At 40.0% G+C, this 20,374-nt stretch overlaps 2 protein-coding genes and 1 long non-coding RNA gene across 29 annotated transcripts in view; 1 reads left to right on the top strand and 2 right to left on the bottom strand.

The window, feature by feature from the left end:
• Positions 1–5,482, top strand: part of kdm4c (lysine (K)-specific demethylase 4C) — a 30,854-nt gene extending 25,372 nt beyond the window's left edge. For 4 of the 5 annotated variants that reach the window (XM_025907761.1, XM_005456807.2, XM_005456809.2 and 1 more), the window contains 4 exons: positions 1,520–1,690; positions 2,509–2,628; positions 4,374–4,466; positions 4,610–5,482. In XM_025907761.1, coding sequence (XP_025763546.1) covers positions 1,520–1,690; positions 2,509–2,628; positions 4,374–4,466; positions 4,610–4,777 — 552 coding nt within the window. In that variant the 3' untranslated portion in view covers positions 4,778–5,482. The remainder of the gene's footprint in view (positions 1–1,519; positions 1,691–2,508; positions 2,629–4,373; positions 4,467–4,609) is intronic. The other variant, XM_005456808.2, reaches the window with a different exon arrangement.
• Positions 5,282–11,132, bottom strand: LOC112847069 (uncharacterized). Its single transcript, XR_003220392.1, has 2 exons — positions 10,226–11,132; positions 5,282–7,303 (listed from the first exon to the last, which is right to left on the bottom strand). It is a non-coding gene; the product is annotated as an uncharacterized LOC112847069 (long non-coding RNA).
• Positions 11,133–11,451: 319 nt separating this feature from the next.
• Positions 11,452–20,374, bottom strand: part of ptprdb (protein tyrosine phosphatase receptor type Db) — a 149,265-nt gene continuing 140,342 nt past the window's right edge. For all 23 annotated transcript variants that reach the window (XM_019359824.2, XM_019359828.2, XM_019359831.2 and 20 more), the window contains 6 exons: positions 18,220–18,398; positions 18,009–18,135; positions 16,415–16,540; positions 16,169–16,323; positions 14,974–15,109; positions 11,452–14,887 (listed from right to left, as the gene is read on the bottom strand). In XM_019359824.2, the coding sequence (XP_019215369.1) occupies positions 14,819–14,887; positions 14,974–15,109; positions 16,169–16,323; positions 16,415–16,540; positions 18,009–18,135; positions 18,220–18,398 (792 nt within the window). In that variant the 3' untranslated portion in view covers positions 11,452–14,818. The remainder of the gene's footprint in view (positions 14,888–14,973; positions 15,110–16,168; positions 16,324–16,414; positions 16,541–18,008; positions 18,136–18,219; positions 18,399–20,374) is intronic.

Below are 20,374 nucleotides of genomic sequence, written 5' to 3'. Positions count from 1 at the left end.
TAAAACTTAAGACATGGTAATATTTCATGAAAAATAGCAGCTCATTTTGAATTTGAGGGCAGCAGCACTCTAAATAATCTCTTAACACTGAGGCAAGGGGCAACAAAAGGCTGGGAAAGTAAAAGGTGCTGAAAAGAAGGAGCTGGATGAACAATTTGCAACTAATTATGTTAATTGGAAACTGGTCAGCCACAATTTGGGGAATAAAAAGAGCATTGCAAAAAATGATGTCTATAATTTGTGAACCGATTTCAGAATAGTGTTCTGCAAAATAAATGTCTAATCCTCTATAGTTCAGAATACCAAAATATTTAGAGAATCTGGAGAAATCTCTGTGGACAATGGACAGGGCTGAAAAATCCGATTCTATTGGATGCCGCTGATGTTTGGTCCCTCAGATGGCACTTCATTTAAAACAGAAATGTTTCTGTCATGGAAACACTGCTGTCAGAAATCATTGTCTGTGAACACAGTCATTGTGCCATCTATAAATGCACGCTAAAGCTCTGTCATGCAAGAAGAAGCCATATGTGAAGATGAGCCACATGACATTTGGTAAATCATTGCATTCTGGTTATAGTCACATTTTTAACAGTGTTCCAGCAGCATTTTTTGTTTTTTGGGGGGAATTGCGGTAGTAAATGTAGTTTGACGTTAAGTCATTACTGCAGTCACTTGTAGGTTCAAGTTCAGCTTTTTGCTTTGTTCACTTGCATCATCTATAATAATGCTGGTAACTGAATTAAACGTATCAACTGAAACATTGTCCATGACAGTGCGGTTAGTAGTGCAACATTATGGGATGGGGGGGGGGGGGGGGGGGTTGTTTTGTTTTTTAAGCTTTGGGGATTTTTTTCTATTTTTTATGGATAAACCACCTCAAGACACAACAGATCATTATTATTGATTTCAGTTATTTAACAGTTATTCTGCTGGAACAGCCGTACAGAATTAACTGCTGGTTTAGAAGACTAATTGCTGTTTTAGAAAGTTCCCGCTTTAAGTGAGCGCAGAATACATTCGCACTGTGCCACAGTGGTGTGAGTGAATGCCAGTATCTAAAATGTCAAGGATGTAATTTCACAAATGAGTTCTTTGTGCTGGTACTGAAGAAAAGTTTTCTTTGGGGTCTTGTTAGAGCTGATGCCCAACTTACACTTAAACTCACACTAATTTAAGGTTTGTCTTCACTATGCTGCAACTAACTTGCATGGTGCAATTTTTTCCCTTCTAAATGCAAAGATAACAACCATACTCTATTCGTACTGAGCTTAATTAAAAGTAAAAGTTGTACCTCGGTACAAGAAGCTGTCGAGATGACTTCAGAGACAGATCTATAAACCTGATTGTATTAAAAGCAGAGATTTGGGTATCAGAGCCTTTTATAATGCAAATAAATCTAACAGAACATTTCAGTTGTCACTAATTATATAACATTGCTGTACCCCAGTGGAATTTAGTTTGACTTCACTCTGTATTGCCATACATTAGTCTAATTGCTACTCTCTGTCTACACTAGAAGCAGCAAGCAAACCAAGCTTCTATCTCACTTGGCCAGACGGTGATCTCCAAACACAAGAACCTGCGCTACTACAGCTCCAAGGTCACGCAGATCACCTCCCAGACGTTCTACGAGGTCATGTTTGATGATGGCTCTTTCTCTAATGACACGTACCCCGAGGACATAGTGGTGAGGATATGTTTAATTAGACGCACACTCAAGAGGTCACTGCGTAGTTGTATGAGGTCAAACCAGTTGTTTAAATCCCCCTTATTAGAAAGGAACTTCTTTTTCTCCTTTGAAAATACGCTCCAGTGTTTCTCATTGTAAATTGTTTTTTTTTTTTAAACAAAGCAGGTTTCTGAAAGGGCCTTTCAGAGAAAGAGTTTCCATGGGAGTATGGAAACTGACAGCTAAATGTGTGTTTCTATATTTAAGAGCGCATTAAAGTTAAGTGCATTCAGTCCTGAGCCTCAGCTAGCTACCTACAATATTGTATATTACACCAAAATAACTGTAAAATTCCATTTGAATGTGTATGTTTTGAAGCCTTGTGCTTGTTTTGTTAAAAAGCTGTGTACACCTTAAAGCTTGTTGATTGTCTAGTGTTGAAGCCCCTTACATACAAGACAAGAAAACAAGCTTCACGGGGATATTCAGTGTGTCACGGTAGCACAAAGCATTCACGAGGTCCTGCTGTCTGAGCACTGAAACAAAACCATGTGCTCTTTACATGATCATAACGTCTCAACCATTTTGGGCTGAGAAGTTTTGTACTCAGCTTTATTGAGTTTAGATCTCAACAGCACTCGACTGTCAAATTCTCGACTATAGCAAAAGCTGTTTTCAGTCCACTTGAGTTTTTTTAGCAGGTAAATATATCAAAGGGAATTACTCTCTTTAGCAGTTATCCTGACACCCACTTTGAATGACTTCTTCTGTCTTTTTGAAATCGTTTTGAAACACTCAGGCACTTACAGACCAACTACTACTCTCTTGTATTTCAGAGCAGAGATTGTGTGAACCTGGGTGCTCCTGAAGTGGGGGAAGCTGTTCAAGTAAAATGGCCTGATGGGCTGTTCTACAGTGCCAAATACCTGGGATCCAACGTCTCCTACATGTACCAGGTACACGAACGTGCAATCCATCAGTAAACTACTCAGTCACGACAGCAGTGAGTGAGCATGGGCGGACAAACAAATGGCCACGTTGTGCTGAATAGACTTTCAGGCATAGTTGTAGGTCAAAGCAGCATAGCAGTAAACTTGTTGAACTCCCTCAACATGCGCCTCCGCTGACGTTGTTAATGTCCCCTGGTCTGCGTGTGGACAGAAAAGACGGAGATTGAGGGAAGCGCTGAAGTCACGATGACTCAAGAGGAGATTGAAGATGATGGGAGGGTAAAAGACAGACGTAGGAAGCAAAAGCTGTTCGGACATAGAGTGATAGAAAATGGGTAGAGGGGGAAAAAGACGGAGAGTGAGAAAGCGAAAAGGGGAGGAGGAAGAGAAGGAGGTGACAATCTGCATTATTCAAACTCACTGAAATATTAACTAAGCTAAGACTCTTGCGGGTTCCATTTAAGCTTTATTTAGGCGAGCTGGGCGTTAACCATTACTTATGCACAAATGCACCCGTGACGCAAAGACGGTTTAATATAGGTCAGATTAAGAAGGAAAAAAATGGCTGAACAAGAACTTTCCATTGTCAAGGTGTGTTTTAGAGATGAAGCCCCTGCTTTTTTCCAAGAACTCCAGCGTTAATGTTTAAAGAGCAGAGGTAACATGAAGATGGTCTTCATTTGATCTTTTTTTATTAGAGCTAAGGGTTAGAACTGCACACTAGTGCACTCTGGCAAGAATGCTGTTAAAGTGAGGGGAAAGAAATTCTTTGTGGCCTCTTATGATCTGTAATAATGGTAGCCTGAAAAACACACAGAAAAAAGCCTGAGTTATATAAATGCCTGTGTAGGTTCTCAGCTATCCAGGTCATGGTACTCTAAGGGGCTTGGAAAGAAAGCGACTGGACTTCCACCATGAACGACCATCATTGAGCAGAGGGGGTGGCTTATGACACCAAATTCAATTTTTAATTCAATTTTATTTATATAGCACCAGTTGCCTGAGGGTGCTTTTTATTGTAGGGTAAAGACCTACAGTAATACAAAGAAAAGAGAAAATCTCAAAAATCATATGACTCCCTTTGAGCTAGCGCTTTGTTGACAGTGGGAAGGAAAAGCTCCTTTTAACGGGAAGAAACCTCCAGCAGAATCAGCCTCTGGGAGATGCGGCCATCTGCTGTAACCAAAAGCCACTAGCACCTGCTCTCTTTTGGATTTTCTATTAGGTGTTTTTTAGTACCTGCTTGGCCAGGGCTCCAACTGAGCTGAGTTGAAATCCAAACTCGGACTCCTTCACAAGAATCAAAACCGCCACTTTTGAAGCTCGGCAATGAGGGAAATGGCTTTTTTGACACCTGGGCTCATGTGACAAGGCGTATGATTAATAGTAGGGTTTAAATACCTGGGAGACTCCAGCATTTGGTTTTAGATCTGAAGAAGCCTCTTGGATGAGCAGTGAAATGTCTTCAAGAAACTTAAAGAAGCCCAGTTACCTTCTTTCCCAGCTCCTTAGACTGTTATATAAGCTTCTGTATTATTAATGCAACAAACCTACAGATACCACCATATGTAACTGCTGTATCAAAGATGATTAAGTAAAAAATATTTAGAAGACAGTTTAAATGTAAATAGGAGTTTTTTGGCTTTTTTTTTTTGGTGGTAAGATTTTGAGTGTGCATGTGCATGAATAGTATCAAAGCTGTATAAATGCAACCTCTCGGATGGCTGCTGATTGGTTTCACCTCATCTCAGGTGGAGTTTGAAGACGGCTCTCAGGTGCTGGCCAAAAGAGAAGATGTCTACACCTTAGACGAAGACCTCCCCAAAAAGGTGAAGCGCAGACTTGTAAGTATTAGATTTACAAGATTTACACAAACTTTAAAAGCATAAGTTTCAAACTTCATTGGCATAAACAAACAGAATATTCTCATGCCATGTGGAACATTTTGCTATTACTCATTGGTGCTTTCTCATGTCTTGTTTTCTAGTCAACGGCCTCGAGCATGCGTTTCCAGGATGCTTTCTTCACCACGCAGGGGGAGAGGAAACGACAGAGAACGCCAAATTCACGCTTCCAGAAAGACTATGTGGCCCTGCCAGGCCTCCGTACAACTGCCAAAAGCACATGGGAGCAACGCAGCCACAAAGGGAAATGAAGTCATGGAGAAGCATCAATGACAAATGAATGCACTGAGTTAACAGTGGATGTAGAGGGGAGGTTGTTTGTGTGTGTGTGTGTGTGTGTGTGTGTGAGTAAGCTTGTACGTTTTGGGGATTTGGGGATTGCTATTTACATCTTAACTCTTGCCCACACAAGTTTCCTGTGAAAAGTTCTGAGGAAATGATGTAAAGGGGGGTTGAATGAGGTGATGTGGATTAGGTGGATGTTGACTTGCGTGTGCTTCTACATTTTACATCAGTGATTGAATGGTGTAACAGGCAGGGGAGGAGTTTTGATTGGACTCTTACAGAATGGGCTAACAGAGGGCATTGTTGCCTCAGTTGCCTAATGCTCTCACAACCGTCAGGGAAATAATTGTGACTTATAATGGTCACATCACCCTTTTTTGGAATAACATTTTTTGCTTTGTACATGAAAACTTCAAAAAGCGATTTTTCTAATTAGCCCACATACGGTAGCCTTTTGGGTGATCTTTAAGTTTTGATTTTCAATGTTTATGTTCTTTGCCTGTAGTATTTTCCTCATGTCTTATGCATGTTCAGCATCGTCTCCTAACTGCTTCTGCCGGGCCGAGTCCAATTACGCAAGAATGGCTTCCTCTCTGCCCATTTTTTAAAATTCCCTTACAGATTAAAAAAAAATGAATAAATATGTGAATTGTGTAATTTCAAGTTTAAAAGCATTAAGAAAAATGACCATGTGCTCATAACTTCCTGTGGGGAAAAACGGACAGGAAGCCATAGCTTTGTGTTGGACTTTGTGTCCAATTAACGTGAAATGCTACTGTTGCCCTCTTGAATGAAACACATTGTTGAAATTATTTAAAATTTGTATTTATTTTTGGCTTGCTATAGTTAAGCTATTGCTAACTGCTGTAAGGAAAACAATAAAACATTACATATGTTTTTCTATTCAGTTTTCAGTTATTTTAACTCCAAAAGAAATGATAATTTAGGAGCCGCTGAAAAGCTTTTCAGAGCTATTATGAACACGAATACTGAAACAATACCTGTGTGTTTAATAGTATATGCATTAGAGTATACAATGTAAGGTTTTAAAACTAGTGACTGATTATGGGTTTGTGGGCATTGCCACTGGGTACTGACATTAAATCATCTATAGTTGGGAAAAATAAAAAGTCCACCCCATGATTCATATGTGTGTAGAAGCACCTTTAGCAGCAATAACCTGCAGCAGTCGTTTTCTGTATCACTTTATCAGTCTCTCACATTGTTGTTGAGGAATTCTGGTCCACTCTTCTTTACAGTGTTGCTTCACTTCATTGAGGTTTGTGTGCATTTGTCTATGACAGCTCTGTTAAGGTTCCACCACAGCATTTCAGTTGGGCTGAGCTCTGGACTTTGACTGCATCACTGCAACACCTTGATTCTTTTCTTGCCACTCTGTTGTAGATTTGCTGCTGTGCTTGGCATCCTCTCCTATTGCATGACCCAGTTTTGGCCAGACTATCAGACAGCTGGCCTCACATTTGATTCTAGAATACTTTGGTATACAGAGGAGTTTATGGTTAATTCGGAGACTGCAGGGTGCCCAGGTCCTGTGACTGCAAAACAAGCCAGATGCAACTTTGCAAACCTAAGCTGTGCTGTCGTGTTCTTCTTAGAGAGAAGAAGCTTTGTCCTGGCATCCCTTCCAAACAAGCCATACTTCTTTAATCTTTTTATAATTGTACTGCTAACTGAGGGCTGTACACTCTGAGATGTACTTCTGGTGTTTTTTGCAATTTTTCTGAGCATTGCACAGTCTGACCTTGGGATTTATTCCCAGGAAGACTGGTGAGTGTCTCGAATGTTTTCCATTTGGAAATAATCTTTTTCCTAGTAGAATGATCATCTTGAAATTGTTTGGAATTGGCATTGTAACCTGTCCCAGATTGATCCGCAAACTTCTGCTTTGCAGAGGTGCTCACACTTGCTGACAGTCAGTTAAGTGCTGCTACTTAACCTTTTAATTCCAGCACATGACTGCAAAGAACCATGTGAAACTTTCTTTGTCACACGACTGCAGAGTAGATGAAAAGAGGCTGATGTCAGGAAGTCGTCACATGATCAATTATTGTCTTCAGTAATATCACTGAATTTATTTCAAACCATTATTTTTGTCGTGCTCTCACCTCTTTGCACAGTGGTTTAAATTTGTTATGCTTTCAAAGATATAACAGTAAATTATGTTTAAATATTAAACTTTTCTGATGTGTTAAGGTTTTCATAAATGCTTTTAGAAACCAAAGCTTCAAGTGCAAGTCAGAAGTACCGGTTATATATTTTTAATCTGGGATACTCTGAGCTATGGGGTCAGCCCTTGCAGGTACATACTGTATAAGGGCGCCTCACGCTGAACGATAAGGAGCAGAGTGTTCCCAGCAGCTTGGCAGAACAAACGGGAAGTGAAATCCAGGCGGTATCTTAACTGGCTTCAAAAAGCTTTGTACTCCCATGGAAACCACGTCACAGCCAGCTTCAGATGGCTCTTTGTGATACTGAAGCCAAAGCAAGAAGACAAGTCAGCTTTGATGAAAAGTGCCAAAAAAGAGAGAGCTAAACATCCTTTTAACACCGTTCTTTTGTGCGGCCATAATACCCAATCACGCTACCCCTGCTGTTCTTTCAAGTCCTGTAGGACTTTTTTTCTAAACCTTTGACAAAAACATACCCGAGCAGGCCTTTTAGCTGCTGGTAAATATTCAAAGTTATGCACTGGGTGCTGTGCTATTGAAAAGGTTTACTCCTTTTACCAGGGTAGACTTTGTTAGGAGTCTAATGTTTTGGCCAGCTATATTAGAATTTTTGGATCCTTCTTGAGAATAAAGAGGAAAAGTTAAACTGAAGGTTTGAACAGACAATTCAAATCTAATTGTAGATATATTTTATTATTTGCATAGGTTGAGTTGTAAGGTGGTTATCGTTGTCTTGTCACTGCAAAGCTTTAAAAAAATTAGTGCATCATATGTCAATCTATCACACGTTATGAGTCGATTATTTATTATTCTAACTAACCTGTCAGAACTCACAGGTCAGCTCAAACGTCAAGCTATAACTTATTTAGCAATTTCATGCACTGAGTGCATAAAATTTATGCACTCAGTGCTTTCTCTTTACATTATGCTTCACAGTCAGTCAGAAAGTGTTGAATTACTTTTGCTCTATTATCACACTATCAAGTGTGACAGGATAATGGGCAGGGTTATTTAGGTAAGCCAGACCTCTATTTGTACTTGCTTAACCTCTCACAAAGATGGAAGTTTATTTTAGCTAGACAGCTTGGTCTGAGTATTTCATAAACTGCTGGGATTTTCCCACACATGCGTCTCCAGGGTTTACAGGGAATGGTCAGAGGAAGATAAAAGATAGAATAAACGGCTGTTCTCTTGGTGAAAAATGCCTTGTTGGTGTTAGAGGCCAGAGGAGAATGACCTTTGAGCTCATAGGAAGGCAACAATAACTTAAAATAAATGCCCAAGGAAGGCAGAAGAGCATCTGCAAATGCACAACATGTTTCGGTTACAGCAGCAAAGACCACATGTGGTGCCACTCCTGTCAGCCAAGAACAGGAAACTGACCTGACAACTCACACCAGCTCATCAACGTTGGACAATAGATGATTGAAAAAATATTCCCAGGTCTAAAGAGTGTCTGTCTTGGAATTCAGATATTGGCGTCCCAATTTGCACGGTGCAACAAACAACATGAAAGTATGGATCCTTTCTTGTATCAACAGTTCAGGCTGGTAGTTGGGGTGTAACGGGATGGGGCACATTTTCTTGGCACACTTGGGGCTTTTGCGTATCAGTTGAACAATGTGTAAACAACACGGAAAAAATTAAGGCAGTTCTGAAGGCAAAACCCAGGCAAAACAGAGAGCACAGGGAGAAGTGTAATGATGGAAAAGGCCAAACGAGGGGAAGTGAGATGATAGTTCATAGCAAATGCAAACATTAAAACATTGGTGATTTAGCAAAAGACAGCTCTCAAATGTTCCCTCAGAAAAAATGGCTCATTTATTTTCTGTGCCTATACTGTAGTATCATGAGCCAGACATGAATAAGCATCAGCTTCAGCTCTTTCCACTTATTGCCTGAATCTGTTTTCTAATATGACTTTAACAAGACTAAAAGAATAGCACAAAGTCCCGTGAGGCTGCAATGCTCATTGCACATCCAAACACATTATTGCTGATAAACTGCTGGATATAAAGCACTGAGATTAAAAAAAAGAGAGAAAAAAAGGAGAAATAATGTTGCTATTCTGAACATTTTTCCATTAGCCAGGGAGTAAAATGTTTTTGGTATGACCAGAGGGTGGCATGAAAGGCTGTCTGTCTGTACAATGACCATATTAGTACATCAGGCTCAGCTCTGCAGTCAGAATAAGTTAAGCTGCTGTAAAATATTGTGATTTAATTACTATATTATTATTATCTTGGTTTTAGAAACGCCTCAACAGTGGTTTATGGCTGATAAGGGCTCCGTGCCATTCATATAATAAGAAACACATTAGTTTAAAGAGGAAATAAGAAAGGAATCATTTCAAAGAAGCAGTTAATTAACCAGCAGTAAATGAAGCTTTCACAACAACCACAATAACTACCACACCACAGTTGGCCTAGCAAAATATAACATCTCAAAAGGAATCAAATAAATCAAACTTAAAGAGAATCGTTACAAGAGCTGAGCAAATTACAAGACTAGAAGAGATGATCGCCCATGTTTTCATCTTGGATCAGTATTTTTCATCAGTCACAGGTAGCATAGCTCACAGGGAAATCCCCCCCCACACACAGACACAGGAATGGGTCTGAATCCAGAGGTTTAATATTGGAGTGAGGGGGTGCTGTCCAGTGGTTATTTCAGTTACTGCTGCCTTCCTCTCACTTTTGGCATCAACAAGGCATTTTGGCCCAGAGAACTGCTGCTTACCAGATATTCTGCCTTTTTCGGCTTTTTTCTTTATGAACCCTAGAGAGATGCTTGTCCGGGAAAATCGTGGGTGGGTAGATCAGCAATTTCTGTAAAACTCAGGCCAGGCCATCTGGCACCACTTAAATCACCTTTCTTCCCCATTCTGATGCATGGTTTGAACTTCAACAGGTGGTCTAAACCATGTCTTCATGCCTAAATGAACTGATGTATTGCCATGTGATTGGCTGATTGTAGATTTTTGTTGGCAAACAGTAGAGCAAGTGTACCTAATAAAGTGGTGTATTAACATGAAATGTAATTGTCTCCATGTAGGATGATATTGTTGTTTTGGCTGCTGCCAGTGTAAAGATGTTTTGAAGGGAAAAACTATGGAAAATCACGTTTGTTATGAGCTGTAAACGCACCTTTGTTTGCCCTTTTGTGGAGATTGAGTTGCTATTAGCATGACAGTTTTGTTGAAAATGTGTACAAGAAAATACTCACCTGCATCTATTTCCCTCCTGCTTTTGCTGGAGCCCATTTGGAGGTGCTCACATTTATAAAAAACAAACAAAAAAACAATAGCTTTACTGTTTGCTAATTTAGTTTTTATGGTTAGTTCTGAGTACCCAAGTTAGCTGCTTTTAGCTAGCTAAATCGTTGAAGGACTCCATTAGCTTGCTAAGTCCTGTCGGTGGAGTTTGTCTGAATTTGGTTTTCTGTTGCTCCTTGAATAACAACCTGTAAGCACTGTTGTTTTCTTGTAGCCCATAGACTGTACTGAAAACAGTTCTCAACAGTGTATTATTAATTTTTTATACCGACATCTCATAAAATCCACACATTATGCATAAATTACTGAAAAGAATCAGACTTACCTCTGCATATTAAGGTATATACACATTGCTCAAAATAATTAAAGGAACACTTTAAAAACACATCAGCCTTCAATGGGGAAAAAATCATGCTGGATATCTACACTGATATGGGCTGGGTACATTGTTTCATCCCAATACCTAATGCCTAGCCTATAGAGGTCTTTGTGTCCCATCATGCTTATGCCTTCCCATCCCATCACATTAATCGATCATGCTGAACATTATTCATGGTCATGTGTCACATGTGCTCAGGGTGAACTTGCTGTAAAAAGCACAGGACAACATTCAGGATGCCAGGCACAGGCCTCACTAAAGGACATCGGATCCTTAGGTCACCCTCATGAACTTTCTATCGCACTGTTGTGTCTGCACTTTCTTGTGTCCGTATTGCTTTGTTCTGTCTGGTTTGCAATTTTTGCACACTTGCACTTTATGCAGTCCTGTGTTGATCGTCTGTTATATGTAACACCATGGTCTTGGAGGAACACTGTCTTGTTTCACTGTGTAAGGTACCACTGATTGAAATGACAATAAAACCACTTGACTTGACTTGAAGTCTGATTGTTTGGTCAAACACATTCCCACTTGTGGCCTGCTGGAGGTCATCGTGTCATTTTTCACTAAAATCACCATCCTGCAGTAGCTACGTAAATCTATAAATAATATCAATCCCTGTTTCAGGTCTCGGCAGTTCTGACTAGATTCTGTATGTAAGTGGTTAATTAAAATTTCTGTGTACGTAGACACCAACAGATTTGCTGTTTTTGCTGATTTATCACAGATAACCTTCATTTGTAGCCCAAATTTGGAATTCAGAGGTTGACTCAACATTTAAAAACGAGAGCGGTAACAGTCATTTTCACTTGAGTTTATTTGTAACAAATGAAACTTGTGTCGATAAAGAACAGAAATCCATACAGACCTGTTTTTCAGTTTTCACGCGCTCCGAGAACCAATGTAAGAAAATAAAAAGCACTTGTTGACTCGGAGCAGAAAACGGAAACAAAAAGGTTTACATGTACAGACCAATTGGAGGTAACTGATCCCAATAACACACCATATTTTCATTTTTTATACAATTTATAAACTCCAGTTTAATCCATCTACATGATACATCGGGGTAAAATAGAACACTTTGTTTTGTGAAACTTTTCTTTTGTGGTACAACAAATCCACAATGTGATGTATTGCACATACTGCTGTGCCATAAAAACTGTGACTTGTGGTGCATCCTTTTATTATATCGCTCTGTATATCTGATAAATCTCTATTCATTCTTTGCCTTTATCATCAGTTAATTCATTTACTTTTACGTAGTCATCTATTTATGCATTTCAATTACTCTCTGTGTTTTGTGTTATTTACATATACACAACCGTGTGAGCATTGCAGGGTCCATCTTTGCTGAGTTCAAGTAAGACTCCTTTTTTTGAGGGGGGGAGGCCGGGGCTATCAGAGTTAACAGGATACTAAATATTAGTGCATAGTACAAAGAGAGAAAGTGCAAGTCTTCCCGTAACAGGTGCGACCAAAGGGGCATCTCGAAAGTGGTACCATGCATACAAACAACAACAAGGTTACTTTAAGATGGTGGAAAACTGTCAACAATCCCTCATATGGCCAAGAGTTAATGGACTTACAAAAAAATGAGTATATACTGTAGTTCTGTGTCAGCGGAGACAAAGCACCTGAACTTCTCTCAGCCTTCGTTTTTGAAAGAAAAGGAAAAATGCGGAACAGCAGAATGAGGAACACAGATGAACTACTCTGACTGATTTTAGGTGAATGGCTTCAGGTGGGATACTTAAGCATACTCTTACAGGCTGATGCTCCTCCTTTCCAACAGACTGACAAAGAGCCATTCAGCGTTTACAGATTTCTATAAAGCCGAGCAAGTATGACTTGTTCGAGCCAGCTCAAAGTCTGCACCAAAATTTCATGGCGGGTAAAAGAAAAGTGTCCGTAATGACAGTATATCCACAAAGCCTGTGTAAGTGTCCTGTGAGGAAAAGATGGAAAGCTTGACGTAGAACCTTAAAAAATGATCAGTCTGTCTTGCTAATAACCTACTTTAAAACCACATTTTTCTGCAGTTGAGTCTCTTGTAACATATGCTTTTTTTCTTTTGAATGAAAAGAGATATGATGATGCAGTTGCTGGGTTTAAAATGTGAGTACAACTGTCCAGCCTACACAAACCCTTCCATTCAAAATTTCACAGCCAAAAACAACAAAACAACAACAAAGAACAAAAAAAGAACAAAACAAAACAAAAAAATCCCACAAAATACTTTTTCACATACTGTAACATAACAAAAACGCACACACACATTCGGTTCACACACGCAGACAAGCATACATAAAATACACAAAAACCCTTTAAAGTAACTTTATCAAAATAGGCGTGTAATATAAGGCACTAGAAATCTAAAATTAAAATACTTATTAGATGCAGTTTGTAATATGACTTCGATCATTCGTTGCTCGCCGTGACACAAAGAAGGATGACATCATCTACTGGACATGTGACTTGATTTAAAAAAAAAAAAAATCGACTTCCTAAGAGGTCAGAGGTTATTTCTCTAACACTTTTAAATGGTGGAGGGAACATCAAGTGTAACATCCTTGTGTCTGGAAAATGATGCACCATCATCAGTATTATCGTCGTCATCATCACCGTCATCATCATCATGGCATATAACTGCAGTTAGTGACTTGACACAAAAATATATAATACATCTACTTATTGCACACTGAATCAGACACAGAGAAAAGTCAACGGTGAGCATTCCAGTAAGAAAATTGTTCTCCTTTTCCCACCCCTTTCCTGCTCGCTCATCTCGCTTTCTACTTAGTAAATCTTAGTGAAGCTTATTTGGACACCTAATATTTCGTCTGCTCTCAGCGCTTACTAGCTTCACTCGTGGTCCGCCCGGCTTTCTTTTGGCCTACGCGCAGAACAACGTGGCGGGGTTATTCTCGGGACTTTCTGGTAGCAGCAGTGTTAATACTGTACCCTGGCGGGCCCTCGGGAATTGAGAAATTACCGTCTTCGCGTCTTTAAACGTCGCAAGTGAGACAGTAATGAGGTTGAGAGTCCTGTGTGCATGCGAAACGTGTGGGTGGAGAATACAGGAGAGTGACACTCAATTTTTTTCATAGAACTGTGAACATTTTCCACACTAGATTTGATTGTACACTTTAAAACAGTACCGTATCACTTTAACAAAAAAAAAGAAAATGGCTACAGCTCATTGGATTACACAAAAAAAAAAATGTAACTTTGCCCATGTATGCTCAATGGTGACAAAATCATAAACCTATAAGAATGAAAAAACAGAACGTGCCATATGGAATATCCAGTTTTTTAAAAAACAATATAGTCACATATTTTTCTAGAAAACTAAATTAATGTTTTACTTTGCGGTATGCATTTTTAGACCTCAGTAAACCTTCCCTTATCTTAAATCGTGAAGCATAAGGTTGAACTGGTGGTGTTTATTACTGTATGGTAGAAATGTCTTCTTTTTCATTCACAGGAAACAAGAGTCTGTTTCCAAAATAAGAGAAAAAAAACTAACCCACACTTCTTGTGTCTTTTTTTTTTTAAGTTGCGTGTTCTTGGTCTTTTTAATACTGTGTGCTCTGTGTTTTCAGGCTCCTGTTGGCAATTCTCTGGTGCTTGATATCCCAGTTCTTTCTTGTCCACGAGATTTCCATAAGATGGATTTGTAGTCTCCTTCTGAACTGTCCTCCAGATAGAAAAATCGAAATTTCCTGTGACAGAAAAAAATGCTGTAGCTGGGTCCCGTATTTAGGTTGGTGATGCTACACTGGTGGTGGACGAGGTGAGAGTTCCACACCCAAACAACAAAAAACGCAATCTGGGTGCTCGGAAAAGCACTGAAAGGAATAAAAAAAAAATCTATATTTGATCAAGTATTCTGATTGGAACAGTGGTTGAAGTTGCTGCTTCAGACTGACCAATGGGTGTGTTTGGGCTGAGGGTGGCAGGAAAACACCCTTGTCAAGCAGGTTGCTATGGCTCAGTTAGAGGTGCTGTTTCTGGGTACGGATAAGCCGATGGTCCCCCTTCACTCTGCATGCAGTGGCAAAGTCTTCATACCTGCACATCGCAACCTAGTGCATTTATTCTGGCTGTGCATAACATGAGAAAAATGCACTCGGTTGAACGTGCGCATGATCGACAGCCACTGGGTTTATGTTGCATAGTGATCAAAGCTTCCCAGGTACTCCAGACTGGCGCGGTAGCAGAACTGGTACTGGTCCTAGAGGGAAGCAGAAGAGTTGTGAAGAAAGAATAAACGAACATGCAAGTGTTCTTTGAAGATGTGAAGTGGTTTAGAAAGCTCACCTCTGTCTGAACGGTGGCTGGTCTCTGGGTGCGCAGCATCTTGACAGTCTGGAAGATATCCACCACTCCCTCGTACCTCATCCTCTCTAGCACGATGCTGAGGGTGATGAACACACCGGTCCTTCCTACACCAGCACTGTTGGAGCACAGGTGGAAACGTATTCAGAGCTGGAAATACATCTGCTTCTGTATGCATCATGCACTAGCTCAGTTTGCTACTAGTCGTGTTATTCTGAATATTTGCTCACACGTGGTGCAGCAAGCGGTGGTGGTGCTTTATTAGCGTATCGGCAAGAAAAAAAGTCCAGTGCTGTGAAAAACTATTTCCCTCTTCCTCATTTCATATTTTTCCAATATCTGTCACAGCTAGGTGTTTCAACTCATCAAAGAAGTTTTAATATTAGACAAAGATAACTGAGTAAATACAAAATGGACTTTTTAAATGATGGTTTTTGCCCAGTCTCTTTCTTATTCTTCAATCGTGACAAGTGAGGATTACAGTTGTTTAGATGTTTTTCTGGGATCTTTTGTGACCTCTAGGTCATCAGCATGGTAATTCTGGTAGCCCTGTCATTCCTAGGATGGTTCTCCAAGTTTTCTCCATTTATGGCCTTCACTGTGGTTCCCTGGAGTCCCAAAGCCTTAGAAATGGCTTTGTAATCCTTTTCAGACTGATAGATGTTAGTGGCTTTATATCTCAGCTGTTTCTTTAGATCGTGGCATGATGTGTTGTGTTTTTTTAGATCTTTTAGCAACATCACTTTATCAGAAAGGCTCCAAGTGATTTCTTGATTCAACCGGTCTGGGAGTAATCAGGCCAGAGGGTGGTATTGAAATTTAACTTAACTTAGCTTCCCAAAAAACGGGGTTAATCACAGTTAATCTATCATTTAACTACTTTTTCACATAGGAGCAGGAAGGTTTGGTTTTTCCCTTACTAAATGAAATCATTATTTAAAAACGGCATTTTTCATTTATCTTTGTCTGATATTAAAGCACTGTATATATTTAACAGGAGTGGAATAAATTTAACGTAAAAGATTCTCCGAGTCTTTACTCAAGTAGAAACAAAATGTTCCAAAAATCTCTCACAGGTCATCTGGTGAATGTGTAGGTATTCTTTTTTATCTAGTCTGCACAACTTAATGAACAATATGTGAAATGTTGAGGTATTTGTAGGCAGCCTAGACCTTACCTGCAGTGCACAGTAATTGGCCCGTCCTGGCCAAACTGTTCTTTAGTTTTATGCACTTGGCCAATAAAATCAATAAATCCTTCTCCTGACTTTGGCACTCCTTGCTCGGGCCAGTCTGTGAACTGGAACTGACGAACTGTCCGTGACTGGCCATCCTGGGTGAAAGAAAATATGGTAATTTGAAACTCAGAAAATTCTGGAAGCCAGTACAAATTAGTCTGTCTTGCTCACAGGCTGACGACTCACCCTGGCATCAGTGACTTTGAATTCTCTCAAGATGTACTGGGGCATGTTGTACTCAGCCATGGGATCCACCACAAAGTACTGGTACCTGGCTGAGCGCTCTGCAGGCCAGTACTGGTGACACTTCTCCTGTAGAGTACAAAGGCTTCTCTTCAGAGCGCTGCATCATATTTAAAGTACTCAGTGTGTGAGGAGAACCATTTCTAGGCAATTTATAACGAAAATGTCACCATAACTTGTGATATTCATTATTCATTTCAAGACCATCTCAATGCAGATGAGATATTATGTTCACTGAATTAATACTGAAAGTCATATCACTCTCACTGTGCCATGCATAATGCTTCATAACGCCCAAACATTTATTATATTTAATTCATTATATTAAATTTTTGATAGATTTTTTTCCACCAAAATCGCAAATTATTAATCACGAAACATTCGCTTTTTTTCTGTTGCAGGCATCAAAAGCTATTCTGCTGCCCATTTTAAGAGGACATTGTTATTCACAGTTCAGTCCTCTCCTGATGTAAACTTCTGCAACAACAAAACAGGGAGCTGCTGATTATGCTGCTATTCAGTCAGCCCTTCAATATATTCTTTTTCTGAAAATAATTAGCTCAAATTACAATATATTGTGTGATACTGCATGTTATAGTACATGCTTAGGCAAAAACGATCACTTAATCAAGGGAAAAATGTGGGTCTATTGTTTAAAAGCTGCAGCTAGCCCAAACACATTTAATTAATGTGAGTTTCAAAGAATTTGTAAATTCTTTGTCTAGATTTTAGTTAAGAGCTTGTACCCCTACACACATCTCCATACTGGTAGTAGCTGAATAGGATGGTCTGCTTTCCTTCTGTGAAGTGACGTGCTTTTTTGTTCTTAACTGAAGTTATTTGTAACCTCTTCAGGTTCCTTTGGTCTAAAATATGAGACCATCCTGATGAAGCTTCACTGAGACCATCCTGATGAAGCTTCAGGTAACAGTGGGTGGATCGACTGAAGGGCCAGATGCGTCTCTCAGGCCCTGTGTCAGGTCTTTGCTGCATTTTTTTCCTATTTCTCCAGGACATGACTGTCAGGTGCTAACAGGTTTTCAGTTAATAGTCCTTTGAAAGTCACCTTGTTAGTGCAAAAAAGCTATTTTATGATAATGGGCTGTGTAATTTTTTGGCATTTTATGTAATTTCAACTAAAGAAATTGGAACAAATTTTGTCTGTTTTTGTGACGGGTTGTTAGTAACAAAGTGCCTGAAGCTACAATTTAAAATTGCTTCTTTGCTAAGTCGTCTGCTTTGTGTAGACCCAACACTGGTTCATCTCTTGAGTTCAGTTCCTTTTTATCCTTGAACGGTTCATAGGTCAGTGTTCAGGAGCTCAACATTCCTCTGAAATGGTCAAACACTGGACTGAAAATGAGTAGAAAAGCTGCCAGTGTCCAAAGGAAAAAAACCCCCATGTACCTCAAGACTTTTGCACAGTGCTGTGATACGCTAATTAAAAAGACATTTAACCAGTACAGCTATATGTTTTTATTCTGTAGGACCAATGCATGTATTACATTTGAGTGTGTTTGAGTGCGTTTATCCGTACCCGTCCCATTTCTCTCAGTTTGGTTAGCATGACAACAATGGTGGAGTTATGTTCCCACAGCATCCTCCAGTAGTCCTCTGTGGTCTCAGCCAGTGGGCCCTGGGTTGCTATATAGGCCTTCTGCTGCCTATAAACACATGGATAAGTATAAATGAAAATACATTTCTCCCCATGCGTGAGAACATTATAAAGTGACTGATGTTAAACTGACCTGTATCCATCAATGAAGCTGGCATTGATGTAGTCGGATCCTTCCACTCCTCTGATTGGCTGCAGACACACACGCGTGGTCTCGTAGGGCATGATGTTCACCAGCCGGTTTTTGAACTTGTTGCACGGCAGATTGGCACTCACAAACCGTGATGTGTGGGCCTTGGCACTGGCCAGACGCTGAAATATAAGAAATAAAGGAAATATGCTGTAATATTGTGCAGATGAAAATTACAGAAAAAAAATTACAAGTAGCATTGATGAGAGCACTAAAGTGATGGCGAAATAAAAAAGGACGGTTAAGCAAGGAAGTAAAAGAAAACAAAGTACTTTTTTAAAAAAGCACAAGGCTTGGTTTTTTAATGGACAAGTGGAATTAGAAAATCATCTTTAATCTGCAGGCCTCAGGATATTTACTCAACTGAATCAACAAAGCAGGGCCGATATAGGGGACGAGGGCAGCGGTAGGGAATGGAAGAGGGAAGAATAAAGATGAATAAAGAAAGGAAGGAGAAAATCAAAAGTCAGGGGGCAGGAAACCACAGGGCCCCACACTGTCTCAACACACACATGTGAACCACAGTTGATCCAGTCAAAAAAAAAAAAGAAAAACTGGAACACACACATTCATATGTAGATATGTGCAGACAGGCAGACGTAAGTACATGCCGTACACTCGCTCACACTCGACCATTGGATGACACGCTTTAAAAAGAAACACAGAGAAACAGAGAATAGGCATAGGGAAACCGCAGACTCAGGGGGAAACAATGGGGTCTCATGAACCCAACGTCTACCATCAGCGGCTACCGGAGCGCTGTGGGAGAAACAGCAGTACCTTATTTTCTTACAGACAGACTGAGCTGGAAAATCCCCACTAACCACAAGTTCACCAGTTCATTCTGGGTACTCTGAACCCAGTTTCCAGCATCAACAATACTAATTCTTCATGTCATTTGGTTTGAATTTGACGCGGTCTTATCAATAAAGCCTGGCAAAAACAAAGCTTTTCACTGCTTCGATACATGCCAATATTTTTCACCAAGGAGAAAATCATGCCCTCTTGGCAAGCTCCGAGAACTCCACCAATAAACTCTCTGTGAAAGGAAACAAAAACACGGCGTATTAAGGTGTTGGATTACCAAAAGCAGCCAGAAAACATTCACCTCTCCCTTTTTCTCACACGCTTGCTACAACTTTGCGATTTTATTTGAGGGACATGACGCCTCTCTTACACGAGAAGTTCCAACCTTTTGGTGTTTTGTTGACGGAGGTGGAAAGTAATCTTTCAGACGGTGGGCTGTGATAAACCACGCGAGTTCAAGTGAGATGAAATATGGTGAGTGGGACAACCCTGCCATGTGTTTCACATCAATCTAAGGCTGTGAAAACAATAGAGCGAGCGCTCAGTTCATTGTCATTCTGAGGGGAGCGCTCCTATTAGAGGGAGGGAGGAAAGCTGGGGCATAGGATGAGGGAGATTGCTCAGAGTCACTTTGTGTTTACCTTGCCCTCTGATTGTCTGAGCAGACACAAGCCATTCTTGGGAAAAATTAATCCACCTGCTTTCAATCTATACCTGTAAAGCTACAACCGATTCTCTCTTTTTCACCCAGCCAGGCCAGTCAGGTCTGCAGAGAACTCATCTGGCATGAGGTAAACAACACAGTAAACAAAATAACAACTAGAATATAATGAAAATAACACTTCCCAGCAACACTTTGAATCCCTTATGTTCTCACTGCGATTGTTTATGATGCCTACATTTGCTGTTCTCACTTTATATTCTAATCAGCTCCCTAAAGTTTTGAAAAAGCTGCTATAACTTCCGCCCCCCTAAGATTTTATTACAAACTTCAACTTTCTGGCCTACATTATTTGGTCTTTACGTGCATGTCTATCAAACTTCCCAAACTGCGATGCTTTCAGAAACCCTCAGAAGAGCTAACTCTCTTACCTTAGATTCAAAAGGTGCAATCCCATAATCCCCTTCAAATCCAACCATCTATATGAATCTCTCAGAGGGGGATTGAAACTGTAAGAACCACTAACAGCCCTGGGAAAGATGCTCAGGGGCTATCAAAGTCAAAGCTTCCTGAATTAAACATTCTGTATGTCATTTTAGACAACGTTCTTCCCAAGCTTTGGTGGTAAGA

The sequence above is a fragment of the Oreochromis niloticus genome, linkage group LG6 (assembly GCF_001858045.2).
Source record: "Oreochromis niloticus isolate F11D_XX linkage group LG6, O_niloticus_UMD_NMBU, whole genome shotgun sequence".
Taxonomy (NCBI): Eukaryota; Metazoa; Chordata; class Actinopteri; order Cichliformes; family Cichlidae; genus Oreochromis; species Oreochromis niloticus.
The sequence above is the reverse complement of the archived record's forward strand: the minus strand, read 5'-3'. Positions and strand labels throughout refer to the sequence as shown.